The 23,068-nt window shown below is 42.0% G+C and overlaps 1 protein-coding gene across 4 annotated transcripts in view; it reads right to left on the bottom strand.

Annotated features, from left to right (window-relative positions):
- PARM1 (prostate androgen-regulated mucin-like protein 1) overlaps window positions 1-23,068 on the bottom strand; it is a 176,497-nt gene that overhangs the window by 21,710 nt on the left and 131,719 nt on the right. For all 4 annotated transcript variants that reach the window (XM_055297337.2, XM_055297338.2, XM_055297336.2 and 1 more), the window contains 2 exons: window positions 21,400-22,125; window positions 909-987 (listed from right to left, as the gene is read on the bottom strand). In XM_055297337.2, coding sequence (XP_055153312.1) covers window positions 909-987; window positions 21,400-22,063 — 743 coding nt within the window. In that variant the 5' untranslated portion in view covers window positions 22,064-22,125. The remainder of the gene's footprint in view (window positions 1-908; window positions 988-21,399; window positions 22,126-23,068) is intronic.

A 23,068-nucleotide genomic window follows, 5' to 3' on the forward strand; every position in this document is an offset into this window, starting at 1 on the left:
TGCAAGGGGAGCCACTGGGGTTTTTCAGGAAGGGAATGACAGGGCAGAGGAGCTTGCATAGAAATGGTTCTGGTTCCTGGGAGGAGAACGAATTGGAGGTCAAGGGTGAGTGTGCTCACCATGCAGCTTGTGTCTTTCTGTCCTTTGTTATGGGCACTGCACAGACTGGGAAATAAGACTGTCACTTGCCATCTGGCATTTTACAGCTGGAAGGACACTCAGAGACTGTGAGTAATGTGATGTTGAGACTTGATTTCACAGAGCAATAGAAAACAAAAATGGAGGACTCACAGAGTATTGCAACTTCCTATTAGGCTAAAGAAAGTAAAATCTCAGCTACTATCACTTCATTTCATAGGAGAAAAGATAAAGCCAAAAATATAAAGACATAATCTCAGGGGAAAAAACAGTTTTATAGGAAATGCCACACCTTTCTTATATTTTTTACATTTTGCATTGGAATCAATGAAAACCTCATTAACAGATTGAGTACAAATCCACAGTTCAGTATTCAGAACATCAGAATTTAGGAACCATCGATCCCACCCTTCTATCCCCTTTCACAGATGAGAATAGGTGAGCTTTAGGAGGCATGAGGCTTTCCCAGGGTAATGAGGTACATTCAGGGCAGGGAGCCTAGGCTTCAGTCTCCCGACTCCACGTTAATTCTTTCATTGCATCATCATGCTGTATATCTCAGCTTGCTTCTTCTACTTTGCCAAGGTTCAGATACTGTACGTCTATACCCGTGTTGTGCGGAGTAGGAGTACACCCGCCATTTTTCACTTCTCTGACAATATTTCTGAGGGCTAAGATACCTATTAAGGAACAAATATCCAGCAAAACAGTGCTCAGCCCAGAGCCCAACAAAACAGAATCCTTTTTGTTAAGAGTAAGCTGCGTCTCACCTGATTTTTAGGTAGGCTGCAACTCCAAACACCAGCAGCACCACGGCAATGACTGTCACGGTAATGGCGGCGATGCTGCCTGTGAAGGAGGAAGGGCACAGAAAAGAAGATACATGAGGATACGGGGCATCATGTGACTTTGGCCTGCATAGTATCCACCTTCTGCCTGATCCCATCTTTTCTCTGAAAGGGGAAAAAGCTACTTCAGATCATTCTGCATGACATTCACAGCTAGAATAAAACCCAGGATTTTAATTCTGTTACCAAAACACTTTTTATGCAGGTGAAATTGGGTAAATGGTCAATATTTATCAAGACTTTTTGGCTGGCCTGGAATTTAGAGAGGAGTACTTAGTCATATTTTGATTATCTTTTTAAGAATGACATCAATCTGTTGTTGTTGCTGCTGCTGTTGTTTGCAGGGGTAGTGGGTTTTAGATTTCTTGATGTCCTATTTTCTTCTTTTGTGGGCTCTGCCTCATCTTTCTATTACTTGTGAAATATTGAGAGACTTAGGATGTTTTACTCAAGAGTCAGTGCAAAGTAATGTGGTTGGTTTTTTCATAAAAATATTGGCAGTATCCACTTCAAAAGGGTCGTCTTGGTAGGAAATGCACTAATTTTAATGAGGCAATCAAGTCAAAGCATTTTAAAACATTCCTCTGTGGGAAATATGTTCAGTTTTCATTCTTGAATAGTAAACTTGGTTTTATAGAGAATAAAGTGAAATTTGATATATAGAATAAGGTCAGGTCTGATAGGTAACACTTTTTTGTTTGTAGAAATATCTTGGTGCAATATAAAGTCACGTGAATATTTTATTCTGTAGTTTGAAATCTGGTTCCAAAAGCAACTATTAATGGGCAGTTTAAAAAAACTCTTTGAGCATGTACCCTTGTAAGAATAACGACACCTCCTCCAAATACTACTTTGAAGCACAACATGCTTTTTGTGTGAGCTTTGCATTAATAATGAATATACTTTAGTTTTATTTCACCTTAAAAATGGCAAAAATCAACTGGGCTCTTGTCCCCTAATACTTAAAGTGAGTTTTCAGCACTAAAGCTGGTGTTAGGGACCCCATTTACTCTTTTAGGCAACTGGGAAATTATTTACTAGTACTTCAACAAATGAATGGGACTCTTTTAAACACACTGCAAAGAGCACAAGAGACTTGGAGTCTGAATATGTGGATTCGAGTGTGGTTCAACCATTAGTAGCTGTGTGACCATGAACTATTTACTTAAGCCTGATGACTCTTATACTACTTACCTGCTGAGACAGAGGAATAAGAGTGTTTTACCCATCTTGCATGATTTTAAGGGGATTAAATGAGATGCCAAGTGCACCAATCTAAAGAGCTATGCAAATATACGATCCTGGACCAATTCTCATCTCTTGTGTACTAGGTCTCAAAAGTGATGAGTCTCCCCCACATTTTTGGAGATTTATCACTGTAGATTATTTTGGTATCTCTTATTTATTTATTTTTGTCTGCTGGTATGAACGGCTCTTGTTACTGTTCGTTTTATTAGCCTTCCCACCAAAAGAACTGTAGGACAGTTAAGAAGCAAATCAGTCCACTTGTTAATTCTTTAGTAACTTCTCAAAAGCTTTGGATGAAAGAATGCTACATCAGACACCCATGCTCCCGCTGGTTATAATTTCTAAAAGAGAGACGAAAAAAAATCATTGCTAACATTAAGACTAAGACCAGAGCTTGTCGTGTCTGTGAAGACGGATCATATTCAACCGTTTCAGAGCTTACAAGCTTCTGAACACTCACAGATCCATTTCTTTGCTCCTGGAATCATTTTGAGCCAGATTAATATAATTATCAGAATAATTCTCTTTCCCTGTTTACTACTGTAAAGACAGAATTATGGCACTGAATGCTCAAACTTGCAGACTGGGTCAAGCAGAGAAAGTCCGAGGTCAGTTCCCCTTATGGAAAACCTCCACTCCTACTTTGAAAGGCTCCTCTTGGCTTCTTGGCTTCTAAACTGTGTTGAAATTAGAACAATTCAAAGTTCACTGAAGCCTCGTAATAGCTCTTTTAAAAGCTTATGAAAGGAGGGTTATAACCATAGGGTAAGGTGATGGGAGTATTTTAAGACTCAAAAAGATACAGTCATTTCAATTAAGAGGAGTGTAAAAAACTGACCTTTTAATTTAATTTCTCCTTTTAAAAAAGTGGAAGAAAAGAATGAATATAGCTGATTTTTTTGCAAGACTCTTCTTTCTTGCTCCAGGGATAGTTTCATATAGGAAATCACAGGTTTGGCCTTTTTTCAAAGATTCTTCTCTAACTTTAAGCAGTTGGGTCCCCTCCAACTTTGTGATTTACTGAATTTATTTATATACCACTTCTTTCTAAAGATAAATCAGGCAGGTTCTCCAACTAAAGTGTGATTTTTTTTTTTTTTGATTGTAAGTGATAGAGTGACCACTTCTCCTCCATATGATGGGTGGCTCTCTAGCTCCAAGTGTACCCCCAATCTTCAAATGGGACTCTTCCATGTCACCCTTCCATGTCCACAGAAGATAGCCTATATGACCAGAGCTGGAATTAGCCAATTATTTTCCTCCTGATGGGCCCTTGAGGGCAGCTGGGCAAAGGGGCACTTCTAAGAGTTTGTACAGCCCAATATAAGGCCAAATGGTATAAGATAAAACAGATAGCAATTAAATATTTGAACCACTGTATTAACTATTCTGTTACCCACTGGCTCTTCTCAGTGGATGCCAGCCATGGGAACAAGAGTCCTCCAAAAGCAGAAAACCTTTATCTGGCCCTGAGCCTAGGAGATCTTGTATCCTGAGCTTGCTGTTACCTCCACAGCAGTGGCTGCTTTCAGAAGCAGCTGGTAACATCAGCCCTGGGAAGTTCCACACCTGAGGACATCACAGTTTGAGAACATGAATGGGTTGCTGAGCCCACGTTAGCACAACTTTATAGGGTGACTGAAAAGGCTTTATTTCCTCCTTGTGAAAACAAATGCCATTTCCCCCTGAGTTCTGTTTAAACTAAACTGGAATTCCCCTCCTCCTCCTCCTCTTACATTTTTCATTATGAGGAAGGGAGAGAAAAAAATGAGGAAGGTGTGGCTGGGGGCAGGGGAGCCTCTGCCTTATGAGGAAGATGTGGGACACTGATGGGCAGTCCACTGGGAGTGGAGACATGGGGAAGGTGGCTGGCATTTCATTTCTTCCTCATTGGGATTTGTGAGTTAGAGACTGGGTGTGACTCATGTTATAAAGCCCTGGAATGGGCAGAAATTAAGAACTGGAGGAAACTTATCTACATACTTTATAATCCCAGATACAAGAATATTCCACTGTGCTAGCACATTTCACTCTACCAACATGTTCTGCCTATCCAGAGGGCTGGTGAAGGCCTGTGAACCAAAGCCTCTTTGAATTTTGGGCCTCCCTGAAGTATGGAATTCCTCAGGGTTGCATTTTGCCACTTTTTTTAATGGCCCAGGATCAGAATAAATAGGCTAAAGAATAACCATAGCTACCATTTGCAGATGATTACTTTGGGCTGAGACTATGCACAAAACTGTATAGCTATCATCTTATTTAATTCTCTTTACAAGGTGGGCAGAATTATTCCCATTTTATAGATGAGGAAGTTAAGGCTCAGAGAGATTAAGGTTTTACATGTGGTAAATGATTGAACTATCATTTGGACCCAGTACTATTTAATCCTGGTTTTGCATTTTTAATCATTAACTTTTCTTAGCTTGGCCAGCTCCTATTCTTCTTCACTATCTAGCTAAATATCAACTCTTCTGAGCCGTTTTCCCTGACACCCCTGAGTAAATTACAGTGTTGCTGTGTGTTCTCAGATCTCAGCATCAACTTCTTTCAAGCATTCTGTATTATGTTTATGTGCTTCCCTAGGTCATTTCTATTCATGGCCATCTTGCATCTCTTCCCATTTCTTTGTGCACTGTTAGCTTAAGGCACCATCTTTGGCCCACAGTGGGTACTTAACTCATGTATTTAATGTTGAATAAACAAATATACTTTTAGCTTAAAAAAGATTACCAGAAATTTTTTTTTACCCTAATCACTGTGCTAAGAAAGTGTCCACACAGCTGACTCACCACTTATTCACCTTGGAATCACCTGCTCCAGTTCTTACCTGAGTACCTACTCCTATGACTACATCTATGATCCCACCTCCCCAGCCCCCTGCCCTTCTCACTGTGCACTTGAAAGTCCCCATCAGTGACCAAGGTGGTTAGTTGGAGGAGAGTTCTTTTAGGAATGAATTAGTCCATTCTCATGCTGCTAACAAAGGCATACTCAAGACTGGGTAATTTATATGTAAAAAAAAGGTTTAATGGACTCACAGTTCCACATGGCTGGGGAGGCCTCACAATCATGGTGGGAGGTGAAAGGCATGTCTTACATGGCGGCAGGCAAGACAGCATGGGCAGGTTAACTTCCTTTTATAAAACCATCAGATCTTCACTATCACGAGAACAGCATGGGTAAAACTTGCCCCCATGATTCCATTACCTCCCACTGGGTCCCTCCCGTGACACATGGGGATTATTACAATTCAAGGTGAGATTTGGGTGGGGACACACAGCCAAATATATCAAGGAATAATTGTCTAAATATATTCAGATAACATCCTTGAAGCAGCCAGAGTAAACTCCTGGTCAGCCTGGTCGGCCACTACTCCACTCCCCTACAACCCTGAGGAAGGAGACTGCCTTCAGGGTTATTCCTTTTCCTGTTTCAGCTCTGTTCTATACCCTGAGGCAGTCCAGGAATTGACTGTAGCATCATTTAAGAGTCTCTCTCCCCACACTCACACATCCCCATGGGCCTGCACGCCACACACATGGGCCCCTTTTCTTGATCGCACACTCAGAAGGGGTTCTGTTCATGCCCAAGCCTCCTGCCTCTCACTTGACCAAAAGGGTCCTTCTATATTCCTGGGCTTAGCAATATTCTCAAACCTCAAATGTTCCTCTAGGGACTCTTCTCATTGAGGGATTTTCTTTTTATTTCACTTTAAACATGAAATAAACATTTTATTTGAGCTCTTTGGAAGAAATATTAATATTCACCAATTGTATCCAAAATGTAAATATTAGGACATGATGGGATGAACCCAAACAACCTCTGAAGAAAGAACTTTGCTGGGCTCTTTAAAGAAGTTGTTGTTACTCTGAGAGAGCTGGGGGTGGAGGAGGTGATGGTGCAAAGTTTCCAGAGGTGAAAAAGAGGTGAGTGTCTCACTGCTATCCATAGATGACTCCTGAGCTACATTCTCCTTGAAAATTCACCAGTCAGCTTATTTAGAAGGTGCGTGTAAATACTTGACCAAGTTCCTGAGTATGTGTGCATGCCTTTGATCTATTTTGAGAAGAGTCTTTAACAAACCTCTTGACTGTTTTTCAATATTCTTGCTCTTTTCTTTCCACTTCCTGGTCCAGAGATTAGGTAAGAATCGGAGAAGAGGAGCAGGTGGCCACTTCAGAGTGTGCGGCAGCTCCTTCAGTCAAGGTCACCGAGAGGAAAGGAACATTTTGTCTCAGAGGAATTCTTTCTCTTTAAAAGCATGTGTCTGCGGATGTGCTGGAGGAGGGAAGTGGGCGACTGGCGAGGGCTTGACAGTTAGAACTCTGTGTGTGCTGAATCTCTATTTATTACGCTAGGCTCTTCGTTTTCACAGCAAGAGCATCAGATCATGTCTCCTTCCTCCAAAGAACAACAGTAATAGCAAGAGAAATCAATAACAACAAAAATAATAGCAACTAACACTTTCCTGTTACTTACTGTGTGCCAGGGACTGTTCTATGAGCTTCACTTATTTCAGTTCATTTAATCCTCATGAGAAAGTAGGTATTCTTGTTATCTCCATTTTACAGTTGGGGAAACTGAGTCACAGAGATGCTAAGGACCCAAAGCCACAGAACTGCTAAGTAGAAGAACTGGGATACACGCACAGGTTCGAGAATCCATGTGTTACCCACTAGGCTCTCCTGCCACCCTGGGCTCTAGTACTAAATCCTCAATTGTTTTTAAGTAAAACCTACAGCTCTGGTACATCCTCTGTCTGCTTTCTGTTAGCTGCCCAGGAAACAGGGCCTGCCTTAGGCTGTGTGATGGCTTGGGTCCTCTTGTACATACTGGTGAAGGAAGAATGAAGCTCAATAATTCAAATTAATTGGGAAGAGGGCTAGTTAGAAGCAGACAACAGTTCTAGAACAGCAACCTTAGATCATTCAGGTCATTGGTTTCTAGTGTGCTCTGTGGTGCAAAATAACTGCTCAGAATGCTGCCAAATGCTGTTCATTTCAGTGTGTTAAATAACCCAGGGTACATGGTAATTGCAATTTGCTTCTAGTGGGGTGGTAGTGGGAGTGGGGTGTAGTTTGTGAGATGGAGAGAAAATGAGAAAAGAAAACCTTAGTTCTTAGACACTGCAACCTGGGTAGATCTTAATTTTACCATTATTGGAAGTCTCTTTGTCTTCTGGCCTTGTCTGCTTGGATTTCATGCCCATTCTTCTTTCCATTCTACCCCATGCCAGGGGAAGCACATCTTGTCTCCTCCCTTTTACCCCAAATCCACCCTACAAGCCTCTCCTGAATGAGCTCCATGGGCTCACCTTAAGCCAGGACAGTGTAGGGTGTAGAGACCCAATAGGCAGGGGCCCTGAGGTTTCACCACTCCATGGCAGAGACAAGTGTCAGGCTCTGGGAACCATTCTGGGGTGTGCAGGATTGGATGGGATAGGCAGTCAGGGAGGTAAGAGAGGTGAGTAGTGCCAGCCTCTGTATTTCTGCCTGTGGGTGGAATGGTGCCTACGGTGGGTGGGCCTGTAAAGTCTGGAGCAGTCTTGGAAAGAGTTGGGAATGAAGCTGTTCTCTGATGGATGGGGCAGGACTTGGACAGAGAGCAATGGAGGATCGAGGTGGGAACCACCTCGGAGGAGGGCAGACACCCAACATTTATGGGCTTGAAGGGTTTGCACTGGGCTTGAAGACAGAGCATCTTGACTGGTGTTCTTATCTAAAAAATGGGCTAATCCCTGTCCTCTCCACCTCATAGGGCTACTGGGAAGATCAAATGCTTTGTAAATTAGCATGAACAAAGGGGGCTGTTGAGATCTTTGTAGAGGCCAGTGTCTTCATTTTATGGATTAGGAGACTGAAATGCTGCAGGACTGACTAAGTGACAAAACGAGGACCACAGGCTATACAAGAAGGCGTAATGGAAATTAACAGAGATCATGTAAATGGTTGAGTACTCAGGACAAAATTATAAAAACTCTGAAAGCCAGGGATCATGGTGTTTGGGCTTGATAGTTTGGGGAGCAGGGACCACGGAAGTGCTTTCGGAATAAGGATGCACCTTTTATGCAAAATCCTTCTCAAGTCCAACCTTCTCTTGGAATTCTTCCCCGATGACAGTCACTATCTTGAGTACTCTTTTTCTAGACATTTGCTGTTTTATTTTGTATGGGACAATTTAGTAAATTTATTTTAGTATGTAACTGATACTGCCATATGTAGCTGTGGGTGGTTATGCATATTATACATATAAGACATAGATGTATGAAATACACTGTAATACCAGTGGCTTTATGAGAATACATTCTGCCTACTCTCTAGACTGAAAGTCTCTTAAAGCCAGGTATACCACATTATACTTTATTATTTGTCTAGGCCCAAAGTAAGTGATTCACAAGATAACTCTGATTTCCTCTGAAGCACAGCTATTTTTAAAAAACCTGAACTTTATTAGTAGTTATGTTGCAAAAAGAAAGCATCTTTCTAAGGAAAACAGCTTGCATAAAAGTATGCTACAGAAGTATTTTTAATTAACACAACCTAAGCTTGTCTCTGTCAATTAGTGAATTAGTCCTTTTCCCCATTACTCCTCTCTCAAAATCTTTACATCATTAAGTTACTAGTCATTTGTTTACACAGAGTGGCAGAGGTAAACTTTATAAAAATTAGCCAAGTATTATCACAGCTGGAATGTTTTACCTCATGTTTATACTCTTATCTACATGCTAGTTAGTGGGCAGAATTGGGATTCAAACTGTGGGGTAGGATCCCAACATCTATATGTTTCCACTTCATGTCATCAGGAGACCTGGTTTAGGGACTGGCTTCACTTTTATCTAAAAGGATGTTACCTACCTAAAGCTCGTAGTTAAAAATGTGTGCTAGAAATGTTAATCTTGGTTGAGATAATAAAATCCTTGCACTTGCACAAGCCCAGTGCTTGTTTCCTCTTCCTTCATTTCTCTCTCATGGGAGCACATCAGCTGTATTTTAAGGACCTGGGGAGCGCATGTTTGCAATTAATGCAAACCAGGCACACATGTCGGCACAATTCTTGGTTACCATGGTTTTAAAGTTTCTTCACTTCACTTAGAATTACAATCTTTTCCCACACGAATGAAGCCTCTTTTTCACTTGGAATTTATTTTAACTATGTGTTCAGGTTGTTCAATCTCAGCTGTCTTTTGACACCTGTAATGTGAACTACACTGGTTTTCTAAGAATAATGAGAGATATTCTTCATTGCCTTTTCTCAAGGCAAAGCAGCTGTCTTCCACCTTAGAACAACCGATTAACACACAGCAACTCTAGCTAAGTGTCCGGGATCAATCCCCTCATTCAGTTGTGCTAATGGCGCTCCCCAGATCAAAAGGAGTGTGCCAGGAATGAGGAACATCAGAGGCCAGGCTGGGGAATCTCAACTCCTAGGTCATCTCTGTGAATGAAGCTGAGAGGGGTGAATATGGACTGCAGGAAGCATGCCACCGTCTTGCTCAGTAGGTGCCAGCATCTCCATGGACAATGAGAGAGAAGAGCTTTTTGTTGTTGCTGTTGTTGTTACCCTCTCCTCTATCTCTTTAGTATTTCGATGATGAAAACAAGGCATGACCATGGATAAAATAATACTAAAGGGGCTGGGAGCAGTGGCTTATGCCTGTAATCCCAGCACTTTGGGAGGCCAAGGCAGGTGGATCACCTGAGGTCAGGAGTTTGAGACCGGCCTGGCCAACATGGTGAAACTTTGTACTAAAAATACAATAATTAGAGGGGCGTGGTGGTGGACACCTGTAATTCCAGCTACTCGGGAGGCTGAGGCAGAAGAATCACTGGAAGCCAGGAGGTGGAGTTTGCAGTGAGCCGAAATCAAGCCATCGCAGTCCAGCCTGGGTGACGAGAGTGAGCGAAACTCAGTCTCAAAGAAAACAAACAAACAAAAAACTAAAAGGAAAAATAAACAAGAAAAGTTTGCATATGTCCTTTGCAAAAATCATCCAGGCTGCTTCACCTTAGGGTGAAGGCTCAGATCCTTGTGGGGTTCACCAACCTTGGCAAGTGAGAGCTTCCACACTGGTATTTTCTTGGTTCAGAGGACATAAGCAAGAAGGAAGAACTTCTAAGAGCCCAGGACAAAGTCCTAACTCTGGTTGCCAAGCAGTGTGCAAGTTTATCTTTTTTATCACAGAATATGGGCAGGGAACAGAGAGTCATAGTTTCAGGTTACCTATCCTGACACCTTGACCAAGGGCGGTGACATCAATGTAATTACTACAGTCCCAAGGACTCAGGGACCTCCTAGGAACCACTAGCTAAATTTAGCCTTACTCCATGTCATTAATCAGCAAGGCCATGAGGGAACTTGCTTTTTTTTTTGATGGAGTCTTGCTCTGCTGCCCAGGCTGGAGTGTGCAGTGGTGTAATCTCCGGGAGGCGGAGCTGCACTGCAAGCTCCGCCTCCCAGGTTCACGCCATTCCCCTGCCTCAGCCTCCCGAGTAGCTGGGACTACAGGCGCCTGCCACTACGCCAGGCTAATTTTTTGTATTTTTTAGTAGAGACGGGGTTTCACCGTGTCAGCCAGGATGGTCTTGATCTTCTGACCTCGTGATCTGCCCGTCTCGGCCTCCCAAAGTGCTGGGATTACAGGTGTAAGCCACCGCGCCTGGCCAGGAACTTTCTTTTGAATACTGTATTTACCAAGTGTTAATTTCCCCCAGACTCAGGAATTCAAAGTTTTGGAGTTAAAAACATGGGAAAGAAAAATAATTTCCAAACTTTATGCAAGTTAAGGGAAGAGTACAACTTCTAGGTCTCAACTGTCCAACCTTAGGGGCATATGGGACCCAGGCTAAATCCTGCAGCTCAGCTTTTTTTCCCCCAATGCCCCAAGATTGCCTTTCTCTTAGCTAGAAATCTTCAGTTGTTTGGACTCTTTAACACTTTTCTTTGGATTTTCCAAGTTTTCTGAAACTGTTATTGTTTCAAATGTGAACACAGCTATTTTTATCCTTTATACTTTTTGGACTATGCTTTTCTGTATTATGCTGTAGGCAGGTACTTAAATGAAATTTTATTACCTAATATTCACAGTAATAATCACTTTGGGAATCTTAAGGTGTTTTTACAAACATTGTAATTCTTCAAGTTAAGAAAATCAGAGTCTAGAAGAGTCAAAACTCTTGCTGGTTGGTATCCACATTGAGAATTAAGGACCCAACTGTAATAATAATAGCTAACATTTATGTAGTGCTTACTATGTAAGAGGCACTTTATGTACTTGTCTCATTTAACCCTAATAAGAATCCTGTAAAACAGGTACAGTACTATAATTACCCTCATCATATAGATGAGGAAAATGGAACATCTGTGGTAAATAAACTTGCTCAATTCTCCCATTTAGCAAATAGCACTGGTGAGATTTGAACCAGGCAGTCTGATGCCAAAACTTGTGCTGTTACTAACATTCTTGCCTTCCTAGAGCCTGTCTTTGAAATGACTCCATGATTTCTCCACATGGAAATATGGCAAAGTGTTTTTGATGGCCCACATCCATGGATCTACTGAGATTTTATAATTTTAACATAAATTTGCCTTCATCTTTGAGCCTCTGGTCTACCCCTTGAAGGCCATGAGTCTGAAAATAAAAGCATTATACTGTTAAATAAAATATCATCTCTTTTGGCCAATATTTTTCTCTCCTAGGACCTGAGGGGGAACAAAGCATGCTGAGGACAATATTAAGTTAGCATCCATTTTATGCACTCCTAATGCAATATTCCTGACTTGACTCTCTGAAATGAGATTTTTAGAACCTTTCTGATAAAGATGATGGGAGGGTGTTGATCCATTCTCATTTCTCTGCCAAATTATTTTGTAACTAAAAAGGCACGCTTTTTTGAGTTGGAAGATTAGAGTAAGGGTTCAGTCAGGGTATGGAATCAAGCATATCTATATCCTGGCATATTAATGGTATCAGCTGTGTTTATAAGTTAAATCCCACTTTCTCAGTGAAGCATTTCCACAGCGACTTTCATCATATGCAATTGGTGAAAGCATTTGAAACAGAAAAAGAAAATTGCTCCATAAAGACAAAAACTTTCCAAATGTAATAAAAAGTGACATTGGGACAATTAAAACATGTGATAGAGTTATATTGCTACTACATGACAAACTAAATAGATAGTAAGTAGCTGATTTTATTACCTTGACATGTATATCTCAAAAGATATTTTGGAAATATTTCAAAACCAGATTAAGATTTAGGTAGCAAAAGTGAGCCAAAGGAGAAATATAAGAAGAAGAGACAATAATTCGGAATAATTTTTACTTAAAATAAAATCTGACAGTTGGAGCCCCTTATGGGAGTTTAACTGGTTTTAGGAAACTTTGAGGTTTAAACTAAGTTTAAAGAATAGGCAAACAACAAGTATATGAAAAAGTGCTCAACACCACTAATCATTAGAGAAATGCAAATCAAAACCACGATGAGATACCATCTCACACCAGTCAGAATGGCTATTATTAAAAAGTTGAAGACAGATGCTGGTGAGGTTGCAGAGAAAAGGGAATGCTTATACACTGCTGGTGGAAATTCAAATTAGTTCAGCCACTGTGGAAAGCAGTTTGGAGATTTCTCAAAGAGCTTGAAACAGAATTACCATTTGACCCAGTGATCTCATTATTGAGGATATACCCAAAGGAAAATAAATAGTTCCACCATGAAGACACTTGCACATGTATGTTCATCACAGCACTATTCACAGTAGCAAAGACATGGAATCTACCTAAATTCCCACCAATGGTGGATTAGATAAAGAAAATGTGGTATATATAATACTATTCAGCCATAAAAGGAATGAAACCCTGTCCTTTGCGGCAACATGGATGGAGCTGGAGGCCATTAGCCTAAGCAAATTAATGGAGGAACAGAAAACCAAACACTGCAAGTTCTGACTTAGGAGGAAGGAAAACCTTGAGTATACATAGACACAAAGAAGGGAACAACAGACATAGGGACCTACTTGAGGGTGGAGGGTAGGATGAGGGTGAGGATTAAAAAAAACTAACTATAGGGCACTATGCTTGTTACCTCAGTAACAAAATCTGTACAACAAACCCGCATAACACACAATTTACCCATGTAACAGACCTGCACATGTACCCTCCAAAACTGAAATAAAAGTTGGAAAGAAAAAAAAAAGAACTGGGCACAAAAGAAAAAAATATGAGTGAGAGTTTATAACAACCCATAGCGTTGGCAGCCCTGGAGTCTATGGGAAAACCAAAGAAGGGGGTCAGAATGGTGAGAAGAGAGGTGGGGTGGGCTTGGGGTGGGCAGCAGAAAGTCCTTTAGACAGCTACACTGCTTAAATGCATCCGAGGGGATGTCTTTGCAGACACAGCGAGGATGTTCGGTTTTTCTTCATTCTCATTTCAAAGCTCAGGATTAATGAGGCTAACACAATAAGTGAATTTATTGTCTAAAGATTGATATTGTCACCAAAAATCATTGATTGATTGATTGATTCATTGGACATTTATTGAAAACCTACACTGAGCCAGACACTGTTAGGTGCTGGGAATATATTTGTGAGCCAAAACAGACAAGGACCCACCCTCAGGTACTTTAAAAGCAGTGAAGACAATGAACAAAGAAACACAAGAAAAATGTATAATCACATGCTGTGAAGGAGAGATGCAATTGACTTGTGACAATTTGTAACTGGGAGGCCAACACTGGACAGGGGGCCCCATAAGAGATCTTCTGACCAGGTGCTATTTGATCTGAGACCTGAGGAATGAGCTGGAATTAACCAGGTGAAGTGATGGGTTGTGAGAAAGTCCCAGGTAGCGTCTAAGTGAGTGAAGGCCCTAAGTCAAGAGGGAGACACAGGTGCTCATGGAACTGAGAGACATCCAGTGTGGGTGGTGCAGAGAGCGAGGGGAGGGTTGTGGGATGACACTGGGGTGACAAATGGAGCCCACATAAAGTGAAGGTGTGTGGACTTCATCCTAAAAGCAGTGGAGTGCCCCCAGGGGCTGAGATGGTGGTGGTAGTAAGGTTATGTGAGCCTTGATCAGAATCGCGTTTAATTGTCACTCTGGCTGCTGTGTGGACAACAGGGAGTAGGGAGATGGGTGCGGGGGGGAAATGAGGGGCAGTTGGGAGGCTATTGCGGTGGGATTATGTGAGCCCTGAGATAAAAATGAAGAGAAGTAGATGAATTTGAGAGCTACCAAGAGTTCAAAATCAACAGTACTCAGTGACAGAGGGGAGCTAGGGAGTGGGAGAGAGAGAATTGAAAAGATGGTGGTGGCACTCACCGTAAGAGGACCAGGCCTGGGCATATACAATGAACTAATATTTGTAAAGCTGAGCCTAAGACACCATAGTTGTTAGGATTATTGCTTTCTGATACATTCTGGCCACTTTAAAAGAATCTGACCAGTAAATGTTTACCATTCTTTAACATGGTCTTCTCACACCTATGTTTTTGCTTTTAAATTAAATAATTGTTTTCCCCTTTAACCTATTTTTAATATATCAGTTAAACACGATGGTCATTAACTTACTACAATATACATTTTTTCGCTTCTGAAATTTTCTAGGTATAGTTTTAAAATTATTGTTTCATCTTTCCACAAGTTGATTCTTTTTTTCAAATCTAAGGTTTATGGGTGTCTTGTAGAGCTGAAAGTCCCTTGCAGGTATGGACATAGAGATGTCTAGATGTCTGTGCCTACTTATTGCCCTTTATTTAAAGGTATTTATTGGCATAGCTCATACTGAATAAATACTAGGGTTCAGATCAGCAATTTAATGTTCAATGGTCTTCACCAATTTTCACGGTTGTGTGCGCTTCTCTTTATAGTGAAAATAGGATAGTGAAAGACCAGTGGACACATGGATTTTACAGACAAAAGAGAATATCCACTTTGCAACAAGCACAGTAACTATAATTTTAAAGTCTGCATATGCAAGAACTGATGATGTTTTGAATATTGCTTGTTTTGCAATGTCAGTTAATCCCTCAAGCATGCACTGAGCACCAAATTGTTCATAGCACCATTCAATTTTGTTCAGGGAGTCAAACACACACTGTAGTCATAGTTTTCATCCTTGAAGAGATCTGATTTAATAAAACAAAATGACCCAAATTTAACACATCACGTCTTTCTCTCTTCCTTTAAGAGCCAAACAAAAGCTAAAAAATGAAAATCAATCAAAACTCTTCTTCTGCACAGCCAATTTTGCATGGCTGCTACCACCATCTGCTACCCCTCCCACTGGGCAGCTCCACCCCTGGGACCCAGTTGGCAACATCTGGCAACTAGCCCATCTAGCTCATTTCTACAGTAATGCTGAAGCCCATCAGTTCTTCCCCAACTCTGTGTTTCTACTAATTCAGGTAGGATGGGCATTGTGAAAGGAACACTTGGCTTTGGGTCTGTCGGGAACTGGATTTCAATCCTGGTCTGGTCACTCAAGTGAGAAGTTGAGTCAGTCCCTTAGTCTCTCTGGACTTGTTTTGTCACCTGTAAAACAGATACTACTGAGCTCACACCACTGGAACGTTCTGAGGATCAGATGAGGGCTACCTGTGTCAGTCGCTAGCCCAATTCTTGGAACATACATATTCTCAGTATGCCTCATATGACCATGAACCTCATGTTTTCTGTAAAGGATAATTGTGATAAATAATTACCATAGTATGAAAAGCCAAAAGGACCTGAGAGACTGCTTCTCTTGTATTCAGTTTACAACCAAGAGCCTTTTAAGTTAGAGTAGTTAAGTGACATGCCTAGTATCAGTGCATGACAATGACAAACCAGAAAACAGTTATAAACTGGCATACATGGTTCCAAATCTGAACTCCCTGCAACTTGACATGCATACTCCCACCAGTTGAATACTTTTAAAATATGATTTTCAATATGTTCTTCCCCTGATCAAAAGCCTTTGGTGACTATAAATGGCTTAGAAAGTAAACCAATTGTCTTAGGCTGCTCCCCAGGGTTCTCTAATGCTTGTCCTGAAGTCGTCCTTCCTACATCTACAGTGTCTCCCTTCATGTAGCTTGGGACCCAAACTAGGTTACTCACTATGCCATGTGCCATGTGCACACTACATTGTAATGTCCATCAGTGAAGTGACTGTATTATTCATGGCTATATCCCTAGTATTTAACCAGATGCCTGGCTCATAGTAGAAGCTCAATAAATATTTGTTGAAGATGGTGGGCATTCTTCAATATGATAAATCAAATAATAACAATGATAATCACACCAGCAGAATAGTAATAGCAGTAAATAATAGTAAAGTAGCAACCATAGCCATTGATTGAGCTATTGCTTAATAGCCATATGCTATAAATTTATTATCTTAACTGAACCTTCCAATAACCCCATTATGTGAATACTATCACTATCCCATTTTACTGATGATAGGATCAAGGCTCAGGGAGATCTAATAACTTCCCTAATATTGGTTGATTGGCTCTTTTATTCATGTATTCAACAAATGTTATTGAAGGTCTACCATGTGTTGGGCTCTGTTTTAGGGGTTGGGGGTGTAGCCCATATCTTCCTATTTGCAAACAAGGTCCTCACTTTCATGGTGGCATGAAAACAGACACTGACTCTGTCTAGTGGCAGAAAACAGGCACTAACTTATCAAATAAATCAGATGATGTCAGAAAATGGTTAAGTGATAAAAAGAAAAATTAAGTAGGGAAAGGGATCAGTAGTCATGGGGGTTACTATTTCAGATGGGGGAGTGAGTAAAGGCTTGCTGAGGAGGTGACAGGTAAACAGAATCCTGACTGATGAAAAGGAGGGAGCCACTGAAGATCTGGAGGGAGAATGTTCTAGATAAGGGGGATGGTAAGTGCAAAATCCCTGAGACAGGAGTATCTCCGGTATGTTCAAGAAGCAGTAAGACTGCCAGTGTGTCTGAGGGTGAGAGTGGAAGAGGTGAGGGTAGAGGTCCTATGGTCAGATCCTGCTGAGCTTTGTAGGCATGGTAGAGACTTTGGCTTTTACTCTGATTCAGAGCAGGGAGTGATTGGAATAAGAGAGCGGACGAATAGTGGAGTCTGTTCTGAGTTTTGAAAAGATCTGCCCGACAAGGGTGCAGTGAATAGTGAGATCAGTTGCAGGAATATTAAAGTGATACGTGTGAAAGATGACAGAGGGATGGGAGGCGATCAGTCCAGATCTCATGCACTGGATATACAGTATGTGAGAAAGAAAGGAGTCTAGGATTACTTTGAGGGTTTTGGCCTGAAGAATTGAAAGAAGACAGGAAATGATCAAGGGGCACAGGCTGAGAGTTGAGGAAATCAATAATTCACCTTAGACATATTAAGTGTGAGATGCCTATGAGCCACCCAGTGGAGATGATGAATTCGCTGACAGCTGGCTATACATGTCTATAGTTCAGTGAAGCAAAACAGGGGGAGAATTTTACATCTCAGTGTTATCAGCACACAGATGACACTGAAAGTCATGAGTCATCCATGCAGGAGTGACAGTGGAGAGATCAGGGAGAGAGGAAGCCTGAGGTGCTCGACCTGGATAATGAAGGAAAATGAGGAAGTGAAGTGAGACAGCAGAGACAGAAGGTAGTGAAAATGCACACTCTGAACGTCGAGCAGAGCCAGTGCTTTAACGATGAGGGCAGTGATCATCTGAGTCAGACATTGCTGGCAGGTCAGGTCAAACCAGGTCTAAGCACCAGAGAATACAAGAACAGGGAGGCAGAATGGGGGAAGGGCTGAAAAACTACCTATTGGGTACTGTGCTCACTACCTGGGTGATGGGATCAATTGTACCCCAAACCTCAGCATCACGCAATATACCCACGTAACAAACCTGTGCATGTACCCACTAATCTAAAATAAAAGTTGAAATGATAAACAAAAAAAAGTCTAATAATTTACCCTTAGATCTGGTAATGTAGAGGGCACTGGATTATTCAACAAGAGCAGTTTAAGTGCTTACAACTTCTGGGTGGATTCTGAATGCAAGCATGTCCACTCTTAATGATCGTGCTCTTGGTTCCTTGCCTTTGTAAATGAGCATCCGAAACTAACTCCCTTTGCCCAAATCCCCTTCATCTCTCTTTAGGCTCAAATTTCCTTTATTTCCTGCAACTCAGCTCCCTGCTCTCTCCATCATGGAGCCCTTTCTTAACGTCTATAGTCAAATTTAACTCCCATAATATTCACCCTGTTTCAGAATTATTCATTGGTGACTGTGTTTAGATATTTGCCGAGTGGGAGAATCCTTGGATTAATAGAAACATACTACGTGAACCCACACAGAATAAGACAAAATGCTATGCAAAATGTGGTGTTATTACTGCCACTACTAAAGGCAGCATAAAGAATCTCTAAATAAGAGTACCCCAAAATAGTAACCTGAAGCGCAAACCCACAGAATGTTGCTTGGTCTGCTAGCTAATAAAGGAGCAGTGCAGCAATTCAGAGTGGTGAGAGAGGACTTGACTTGGCTTAGAGCTCTGGGCCATGGGCGCAGGGCCCAATGCTGCCACTGAGCCATGTGATCTTGGGTGAGGCACTTCAAACTTCTGGGACATAGTTTCTTCACCTTGGAAGTGAGCAGGTTCTATTACATCATCCCAAAGATCCTTCTGCCTACCAGGTTCATTCTCATATTAGAAACTAAGTACTGATATTAAGAGTTACTTGTCCTGTGTCCTTTCTCTCTACTTAAACTATAAAATCTCAAAGGATAGGTCTCATACTTGTTTGCATGAAGAAGAGGGTCTTGGTAGATGCAATCTAAATATTTTTTGATTTAGTAGGTCATAAGGATATATACTCTTTGGTCTGTGAAATGTGTACTCATCAGTGATGTCCCTCTAACCCGCCACACCTCTCTTCCCCAGTCATTTAAGCATTCTGTCATTTATTCTGAGTTTCTGCTGTATGAATATTCCCATGAACTTCAAGGTTTATGAGCCAACTGCCACCAATTTGGGGCCTCTTGACCCTGCTGGCCAAGAGTTGAGGAAATCAAGACATAGAGCCTAAAATCAAGCCAAGATATTAGAACAGAACTGTCTTGACTAACCCAGCCCATAAAACTAAGGTACTTGTAGGAAGGAGTAGATGTGTCAGTTTAGAGATTCATGTATGCTAAGCTTAGATTTTCTGCTCAGGAATATCAATCTGCTATGTCTAAAGTATCCTGAAGGGGACAGAATGTGAAGAGCGAGTGGCTGGTTAAAAAGTGAAAAAGTTGTACAGACAAGTGGTGGTGAGGGCCTGAAATAGGAAAGAAAAAAGATGGGGTCACTGTATTTTGATGATCCCTTTGTTTAAGATGGTTCTTAAGATATCGCATCAAAGTCAACACCCATTCTGCTCCAGGTACCAATGTCAGAGATGTTATCTTCATGCTGGGAACCTGGGGTGCAGGGGTTGGGATAGAGACAGACTGAAGATACACATTGAAGCTCAATGTTTTAAGTGCTGGCCTGGAGGTATAAAAAGGGTGCTAATGGGGTGATGGGCTGCACAGAGGAGTCAATAGATTTCCTCCCTTCACCTCTGCAGATCCACTCTCCACCCTTCTCTGTGTGGTTCTCTGACCAGCCCTCTAGGAGGCCAACCTGCATGGACCACACCAGTGGGTCCCCTTGTTCTTGGCTTCTGGCTGCATATCAGAGGAGCAGGGAGAGGGAGGGCAGAGTAGTCATTCCCTTCACTCCGGGGAGGTTAACCTTGAGATCGTTGTGTCCCTCAGCCAAGAGTCACTGCTCCTGATGGCGTGCTCAACTCTACTGGGTCTCTCCTTCTGGGTTCTGGTTACTACTCCCTCCTTTCCTCCTAGGTCTGGCCTGTAACAGCCCTGCTATTGTGACCCCCTGTGGTTCTCCCATTCCCCAGCCAGACCTTTGTTATTAGTTCCTTTATCCCAGTCTGAGTGTCTCTCTTTTTCTTGTTGATATCCTCAATGATATACTGGACCTTTGAAATAAAAATGTGCAATTCTCTGGGACTTCTTCCCTTACTAAATTGTGAGCTCTTCCATGAGGAATCACGTCTTCATTAATCTTAGTTCTATCTCTTCCTACCTCCGCTGTCAAGCAGTTTCCATTCATGATGGATGTCTATCAACTGTTTGTTAAAAGTTGTGATTCTCTCCTCAGTGATGGCCATTCCTTTGACCCCAACTGACCATGCAGGGTTCTGTCTGGAAATGACCTTCTCAGTCCACACCTCTCACAGGACCATCCAGGGGAGGGGCTGCAGCTCCATTTCCCCTTCTAACTTCTGGCTCATCTAAAATGAGCTCACCTCACTCTTTCTCAGCTAAGTGGTGAAATGCTCCCATGAAGGCCTCTTCCTGCCCAGTACCCTAAATTGTACAGTCTTCACATCAATGTCAGATGCAGGTGACCTCAGAAAGAGCCCTTGATTTCTCTCCACCATAATTTCCAAGATTACAAAACAAAGATAAAAATAATACTAACTTCATAGAATTACTGGGAAAATAAAAACAGATGTGACATCTTGTAAAATTTACTGTCTTTCCCTTGAAATACATCAGTGACTATAAAGAATAAGTAAGTTTCCTCCACTCCTACTCTACTTTGACTGGTTTCCAAAAGGGAGACACTACTTTAAAACACTGAGCAGAATAATAATAACAAATGACATTTCCTGAGCATTTACTCCCTTCCAGGAACTGTTCTAAGTGCTTTATGTCATTTCAGTTAATCTCCACAAGAACTGTATGCAGCAGCAACTGTTTTATCCCATTTTACAGATGTGGAAAAATAAAGGCACAAAGAGGTGAAGTAACTTGTCTAAGGTCAGGAGCCAGAGTTGAAACCTAGGAAGCTTAGCCAAAACCATGCTGTTAATCCCTTTGCTATCTGGTCTCCTGTGCTTACATTCCCTGTAGCATCATTATGACTTGTGAAAACAGGTCATAAAGGTGCAACTGGCCACAGTGAATCATGAAAATTGTTAAGTGACTAAAAATAAAGTTCGCACTCTTGTGGAAATTCTTGTGAATTATAATTCAACTTAGGCGTTACACTCCAAAATAGAAATTTTCCATTGTGTTTGGTTCACTGAACTGCATTCTTAATGTGTGGATGTAGTAAAGAAAACTAGTGGACTGGATAGCAACTCACCTGAACTTAATGCATGTTCTACTTCCTGCATGATCACCCTGGGAAAGGTGGTGGTGGTCTCCATGTCTATGAGCTCACACATCACTTTGCCTGACACAGTTGTTGGGGTTGTTTTCTCCTGGGGCACTGGCTCAGCTGTGGCATGTGCAGTGGGTGTGTGGTCAGAGCTGGACTCCTCTGTTGGGGACTCTGGTGCAGTTGGAGCTCCAGTGGGTTGGGTGCTGGTCACAGTGGAGCTATGGTTGGTAGTAACGGAGGCAGAAAAGACCTCAGGTGGTGAGGTTGATAGGGATGAGGGTGATGAGGCTGGAGCTTGAGGGGAGATGAGTGTGGGAGGCTCAGCAGCCGACTGCGACAGTGTAGCTGCCAGGCCTGCTTCAGGAGTGCCCGAGCTGTGTTCCTCCGACGTGGCTGTTAAGTGGACTCCACTGCTTGTTGATGAGAACCCAGGAGGTGAGGGGTCTGTGTTTGTGCCTTCCCAGTTCGAACCTGGGCTGGTGATCTCCTCTTCTCTGGACTCTACGGAAATGTTCTTAGGAAGCAGAGATGTTGGGGCTGATGCTATAACTGGGAGCACCGAGTTGTTGTGAGTGCCGTTGGATGGGGAGGCAGTGTCTGCATCAGTGTTTTGTGGAGAGCTAGTCCAGATGGTGGTCAGTGGCATAATGTTTGCCGGAAGAGAAACGGACAAGGGAGCTGATGTAGGCAGACTCTGTACCCTCCATCCTGTGGAAAAGCCAGTACAAAAGTGGTTAATATGTGAAAACACAATAATATGTGAAATAGACGCAAGGCTCTTACCCCACAGCTGTTTTACAGCATTTTCACAGGTATTTCTCATTTTGCATTGTGCCCTCCCCAGTTGTGAAGGCAACTTTTAACGGATTTTCTTCCCACCATTTGCTCTACAAATCTCAGTAGGAACCCGCCCGAAACTCAGTAAGAACAATTAGTAGGACTGTCAACTCAAGATTAGCCAATGCATGGTATGAACTAATCTTGTTCCCAGCTTGCTTAAAATCATGTCCTTAGAGAGTAAGACCCCCTGGGGAATTGATTTATGGGAACTTGTCTGGACTGCCGAGCAGCCAACTCCACAGCTCCTGTAGGAACGCTGGGAGTGTGGACATTGGGAGTGGGGAAGCAGTGGTTGGTAATGAGTGTGGTCACTGGCAGGAGGGGGCTTCAGTCTCATTCCATCCCACAGCTGAGGAGCTCACTGATTGGCTGTTCCGTGTCTTGAGGGCTATCCATTCTGCCCTTACGCACAGGGATATAAGGGATATGGACCTGCTGGCTGGGATGAATAAATATGTGAACACATTTCCTGCAGAGAAAGAAAAAGGGAGAGGTCCCAGAATAAAAGCTAGAAAGAGAAATCTGAGGTTTGGAAATATTTTCTGAGACTGGAACCCTGTTGTCTGAAATTCCAGCCTGGGGTCCTTACCATCATATCACTTGCCAAATGCACTACTTCATATGTTGTAAAATTTAGAGCTAGTTTCCATTCTTCCTTTCTCCTTCCCTGCACTTACTCATTTGGTTTCATTCATTGACTCATTCAATGATTATTTAATAAAGGGCATTTATGTGCCAGTACTCTCCTGGACATGGGGTTTATGGTTTCACTTTTAGGTAACACATCTCTTGATTGCCTCCCCATACCCCC

The sequence above is a fragment of the Symphalangus syndactylus genome, chromosome 10, assembly GCF_028878055.3.
Source record: "Symphalangus syndactylus isolate Jambi chromosome 10, NHGRI_mSymSyn1-v2.1_pri, whole genome shotgun sequence".
NCBI lineage: Eukaryota > Metazoa > Chordata > Mammalia > Primates > Hylobatidae > Symphalangus > Symphalangus syndactylus.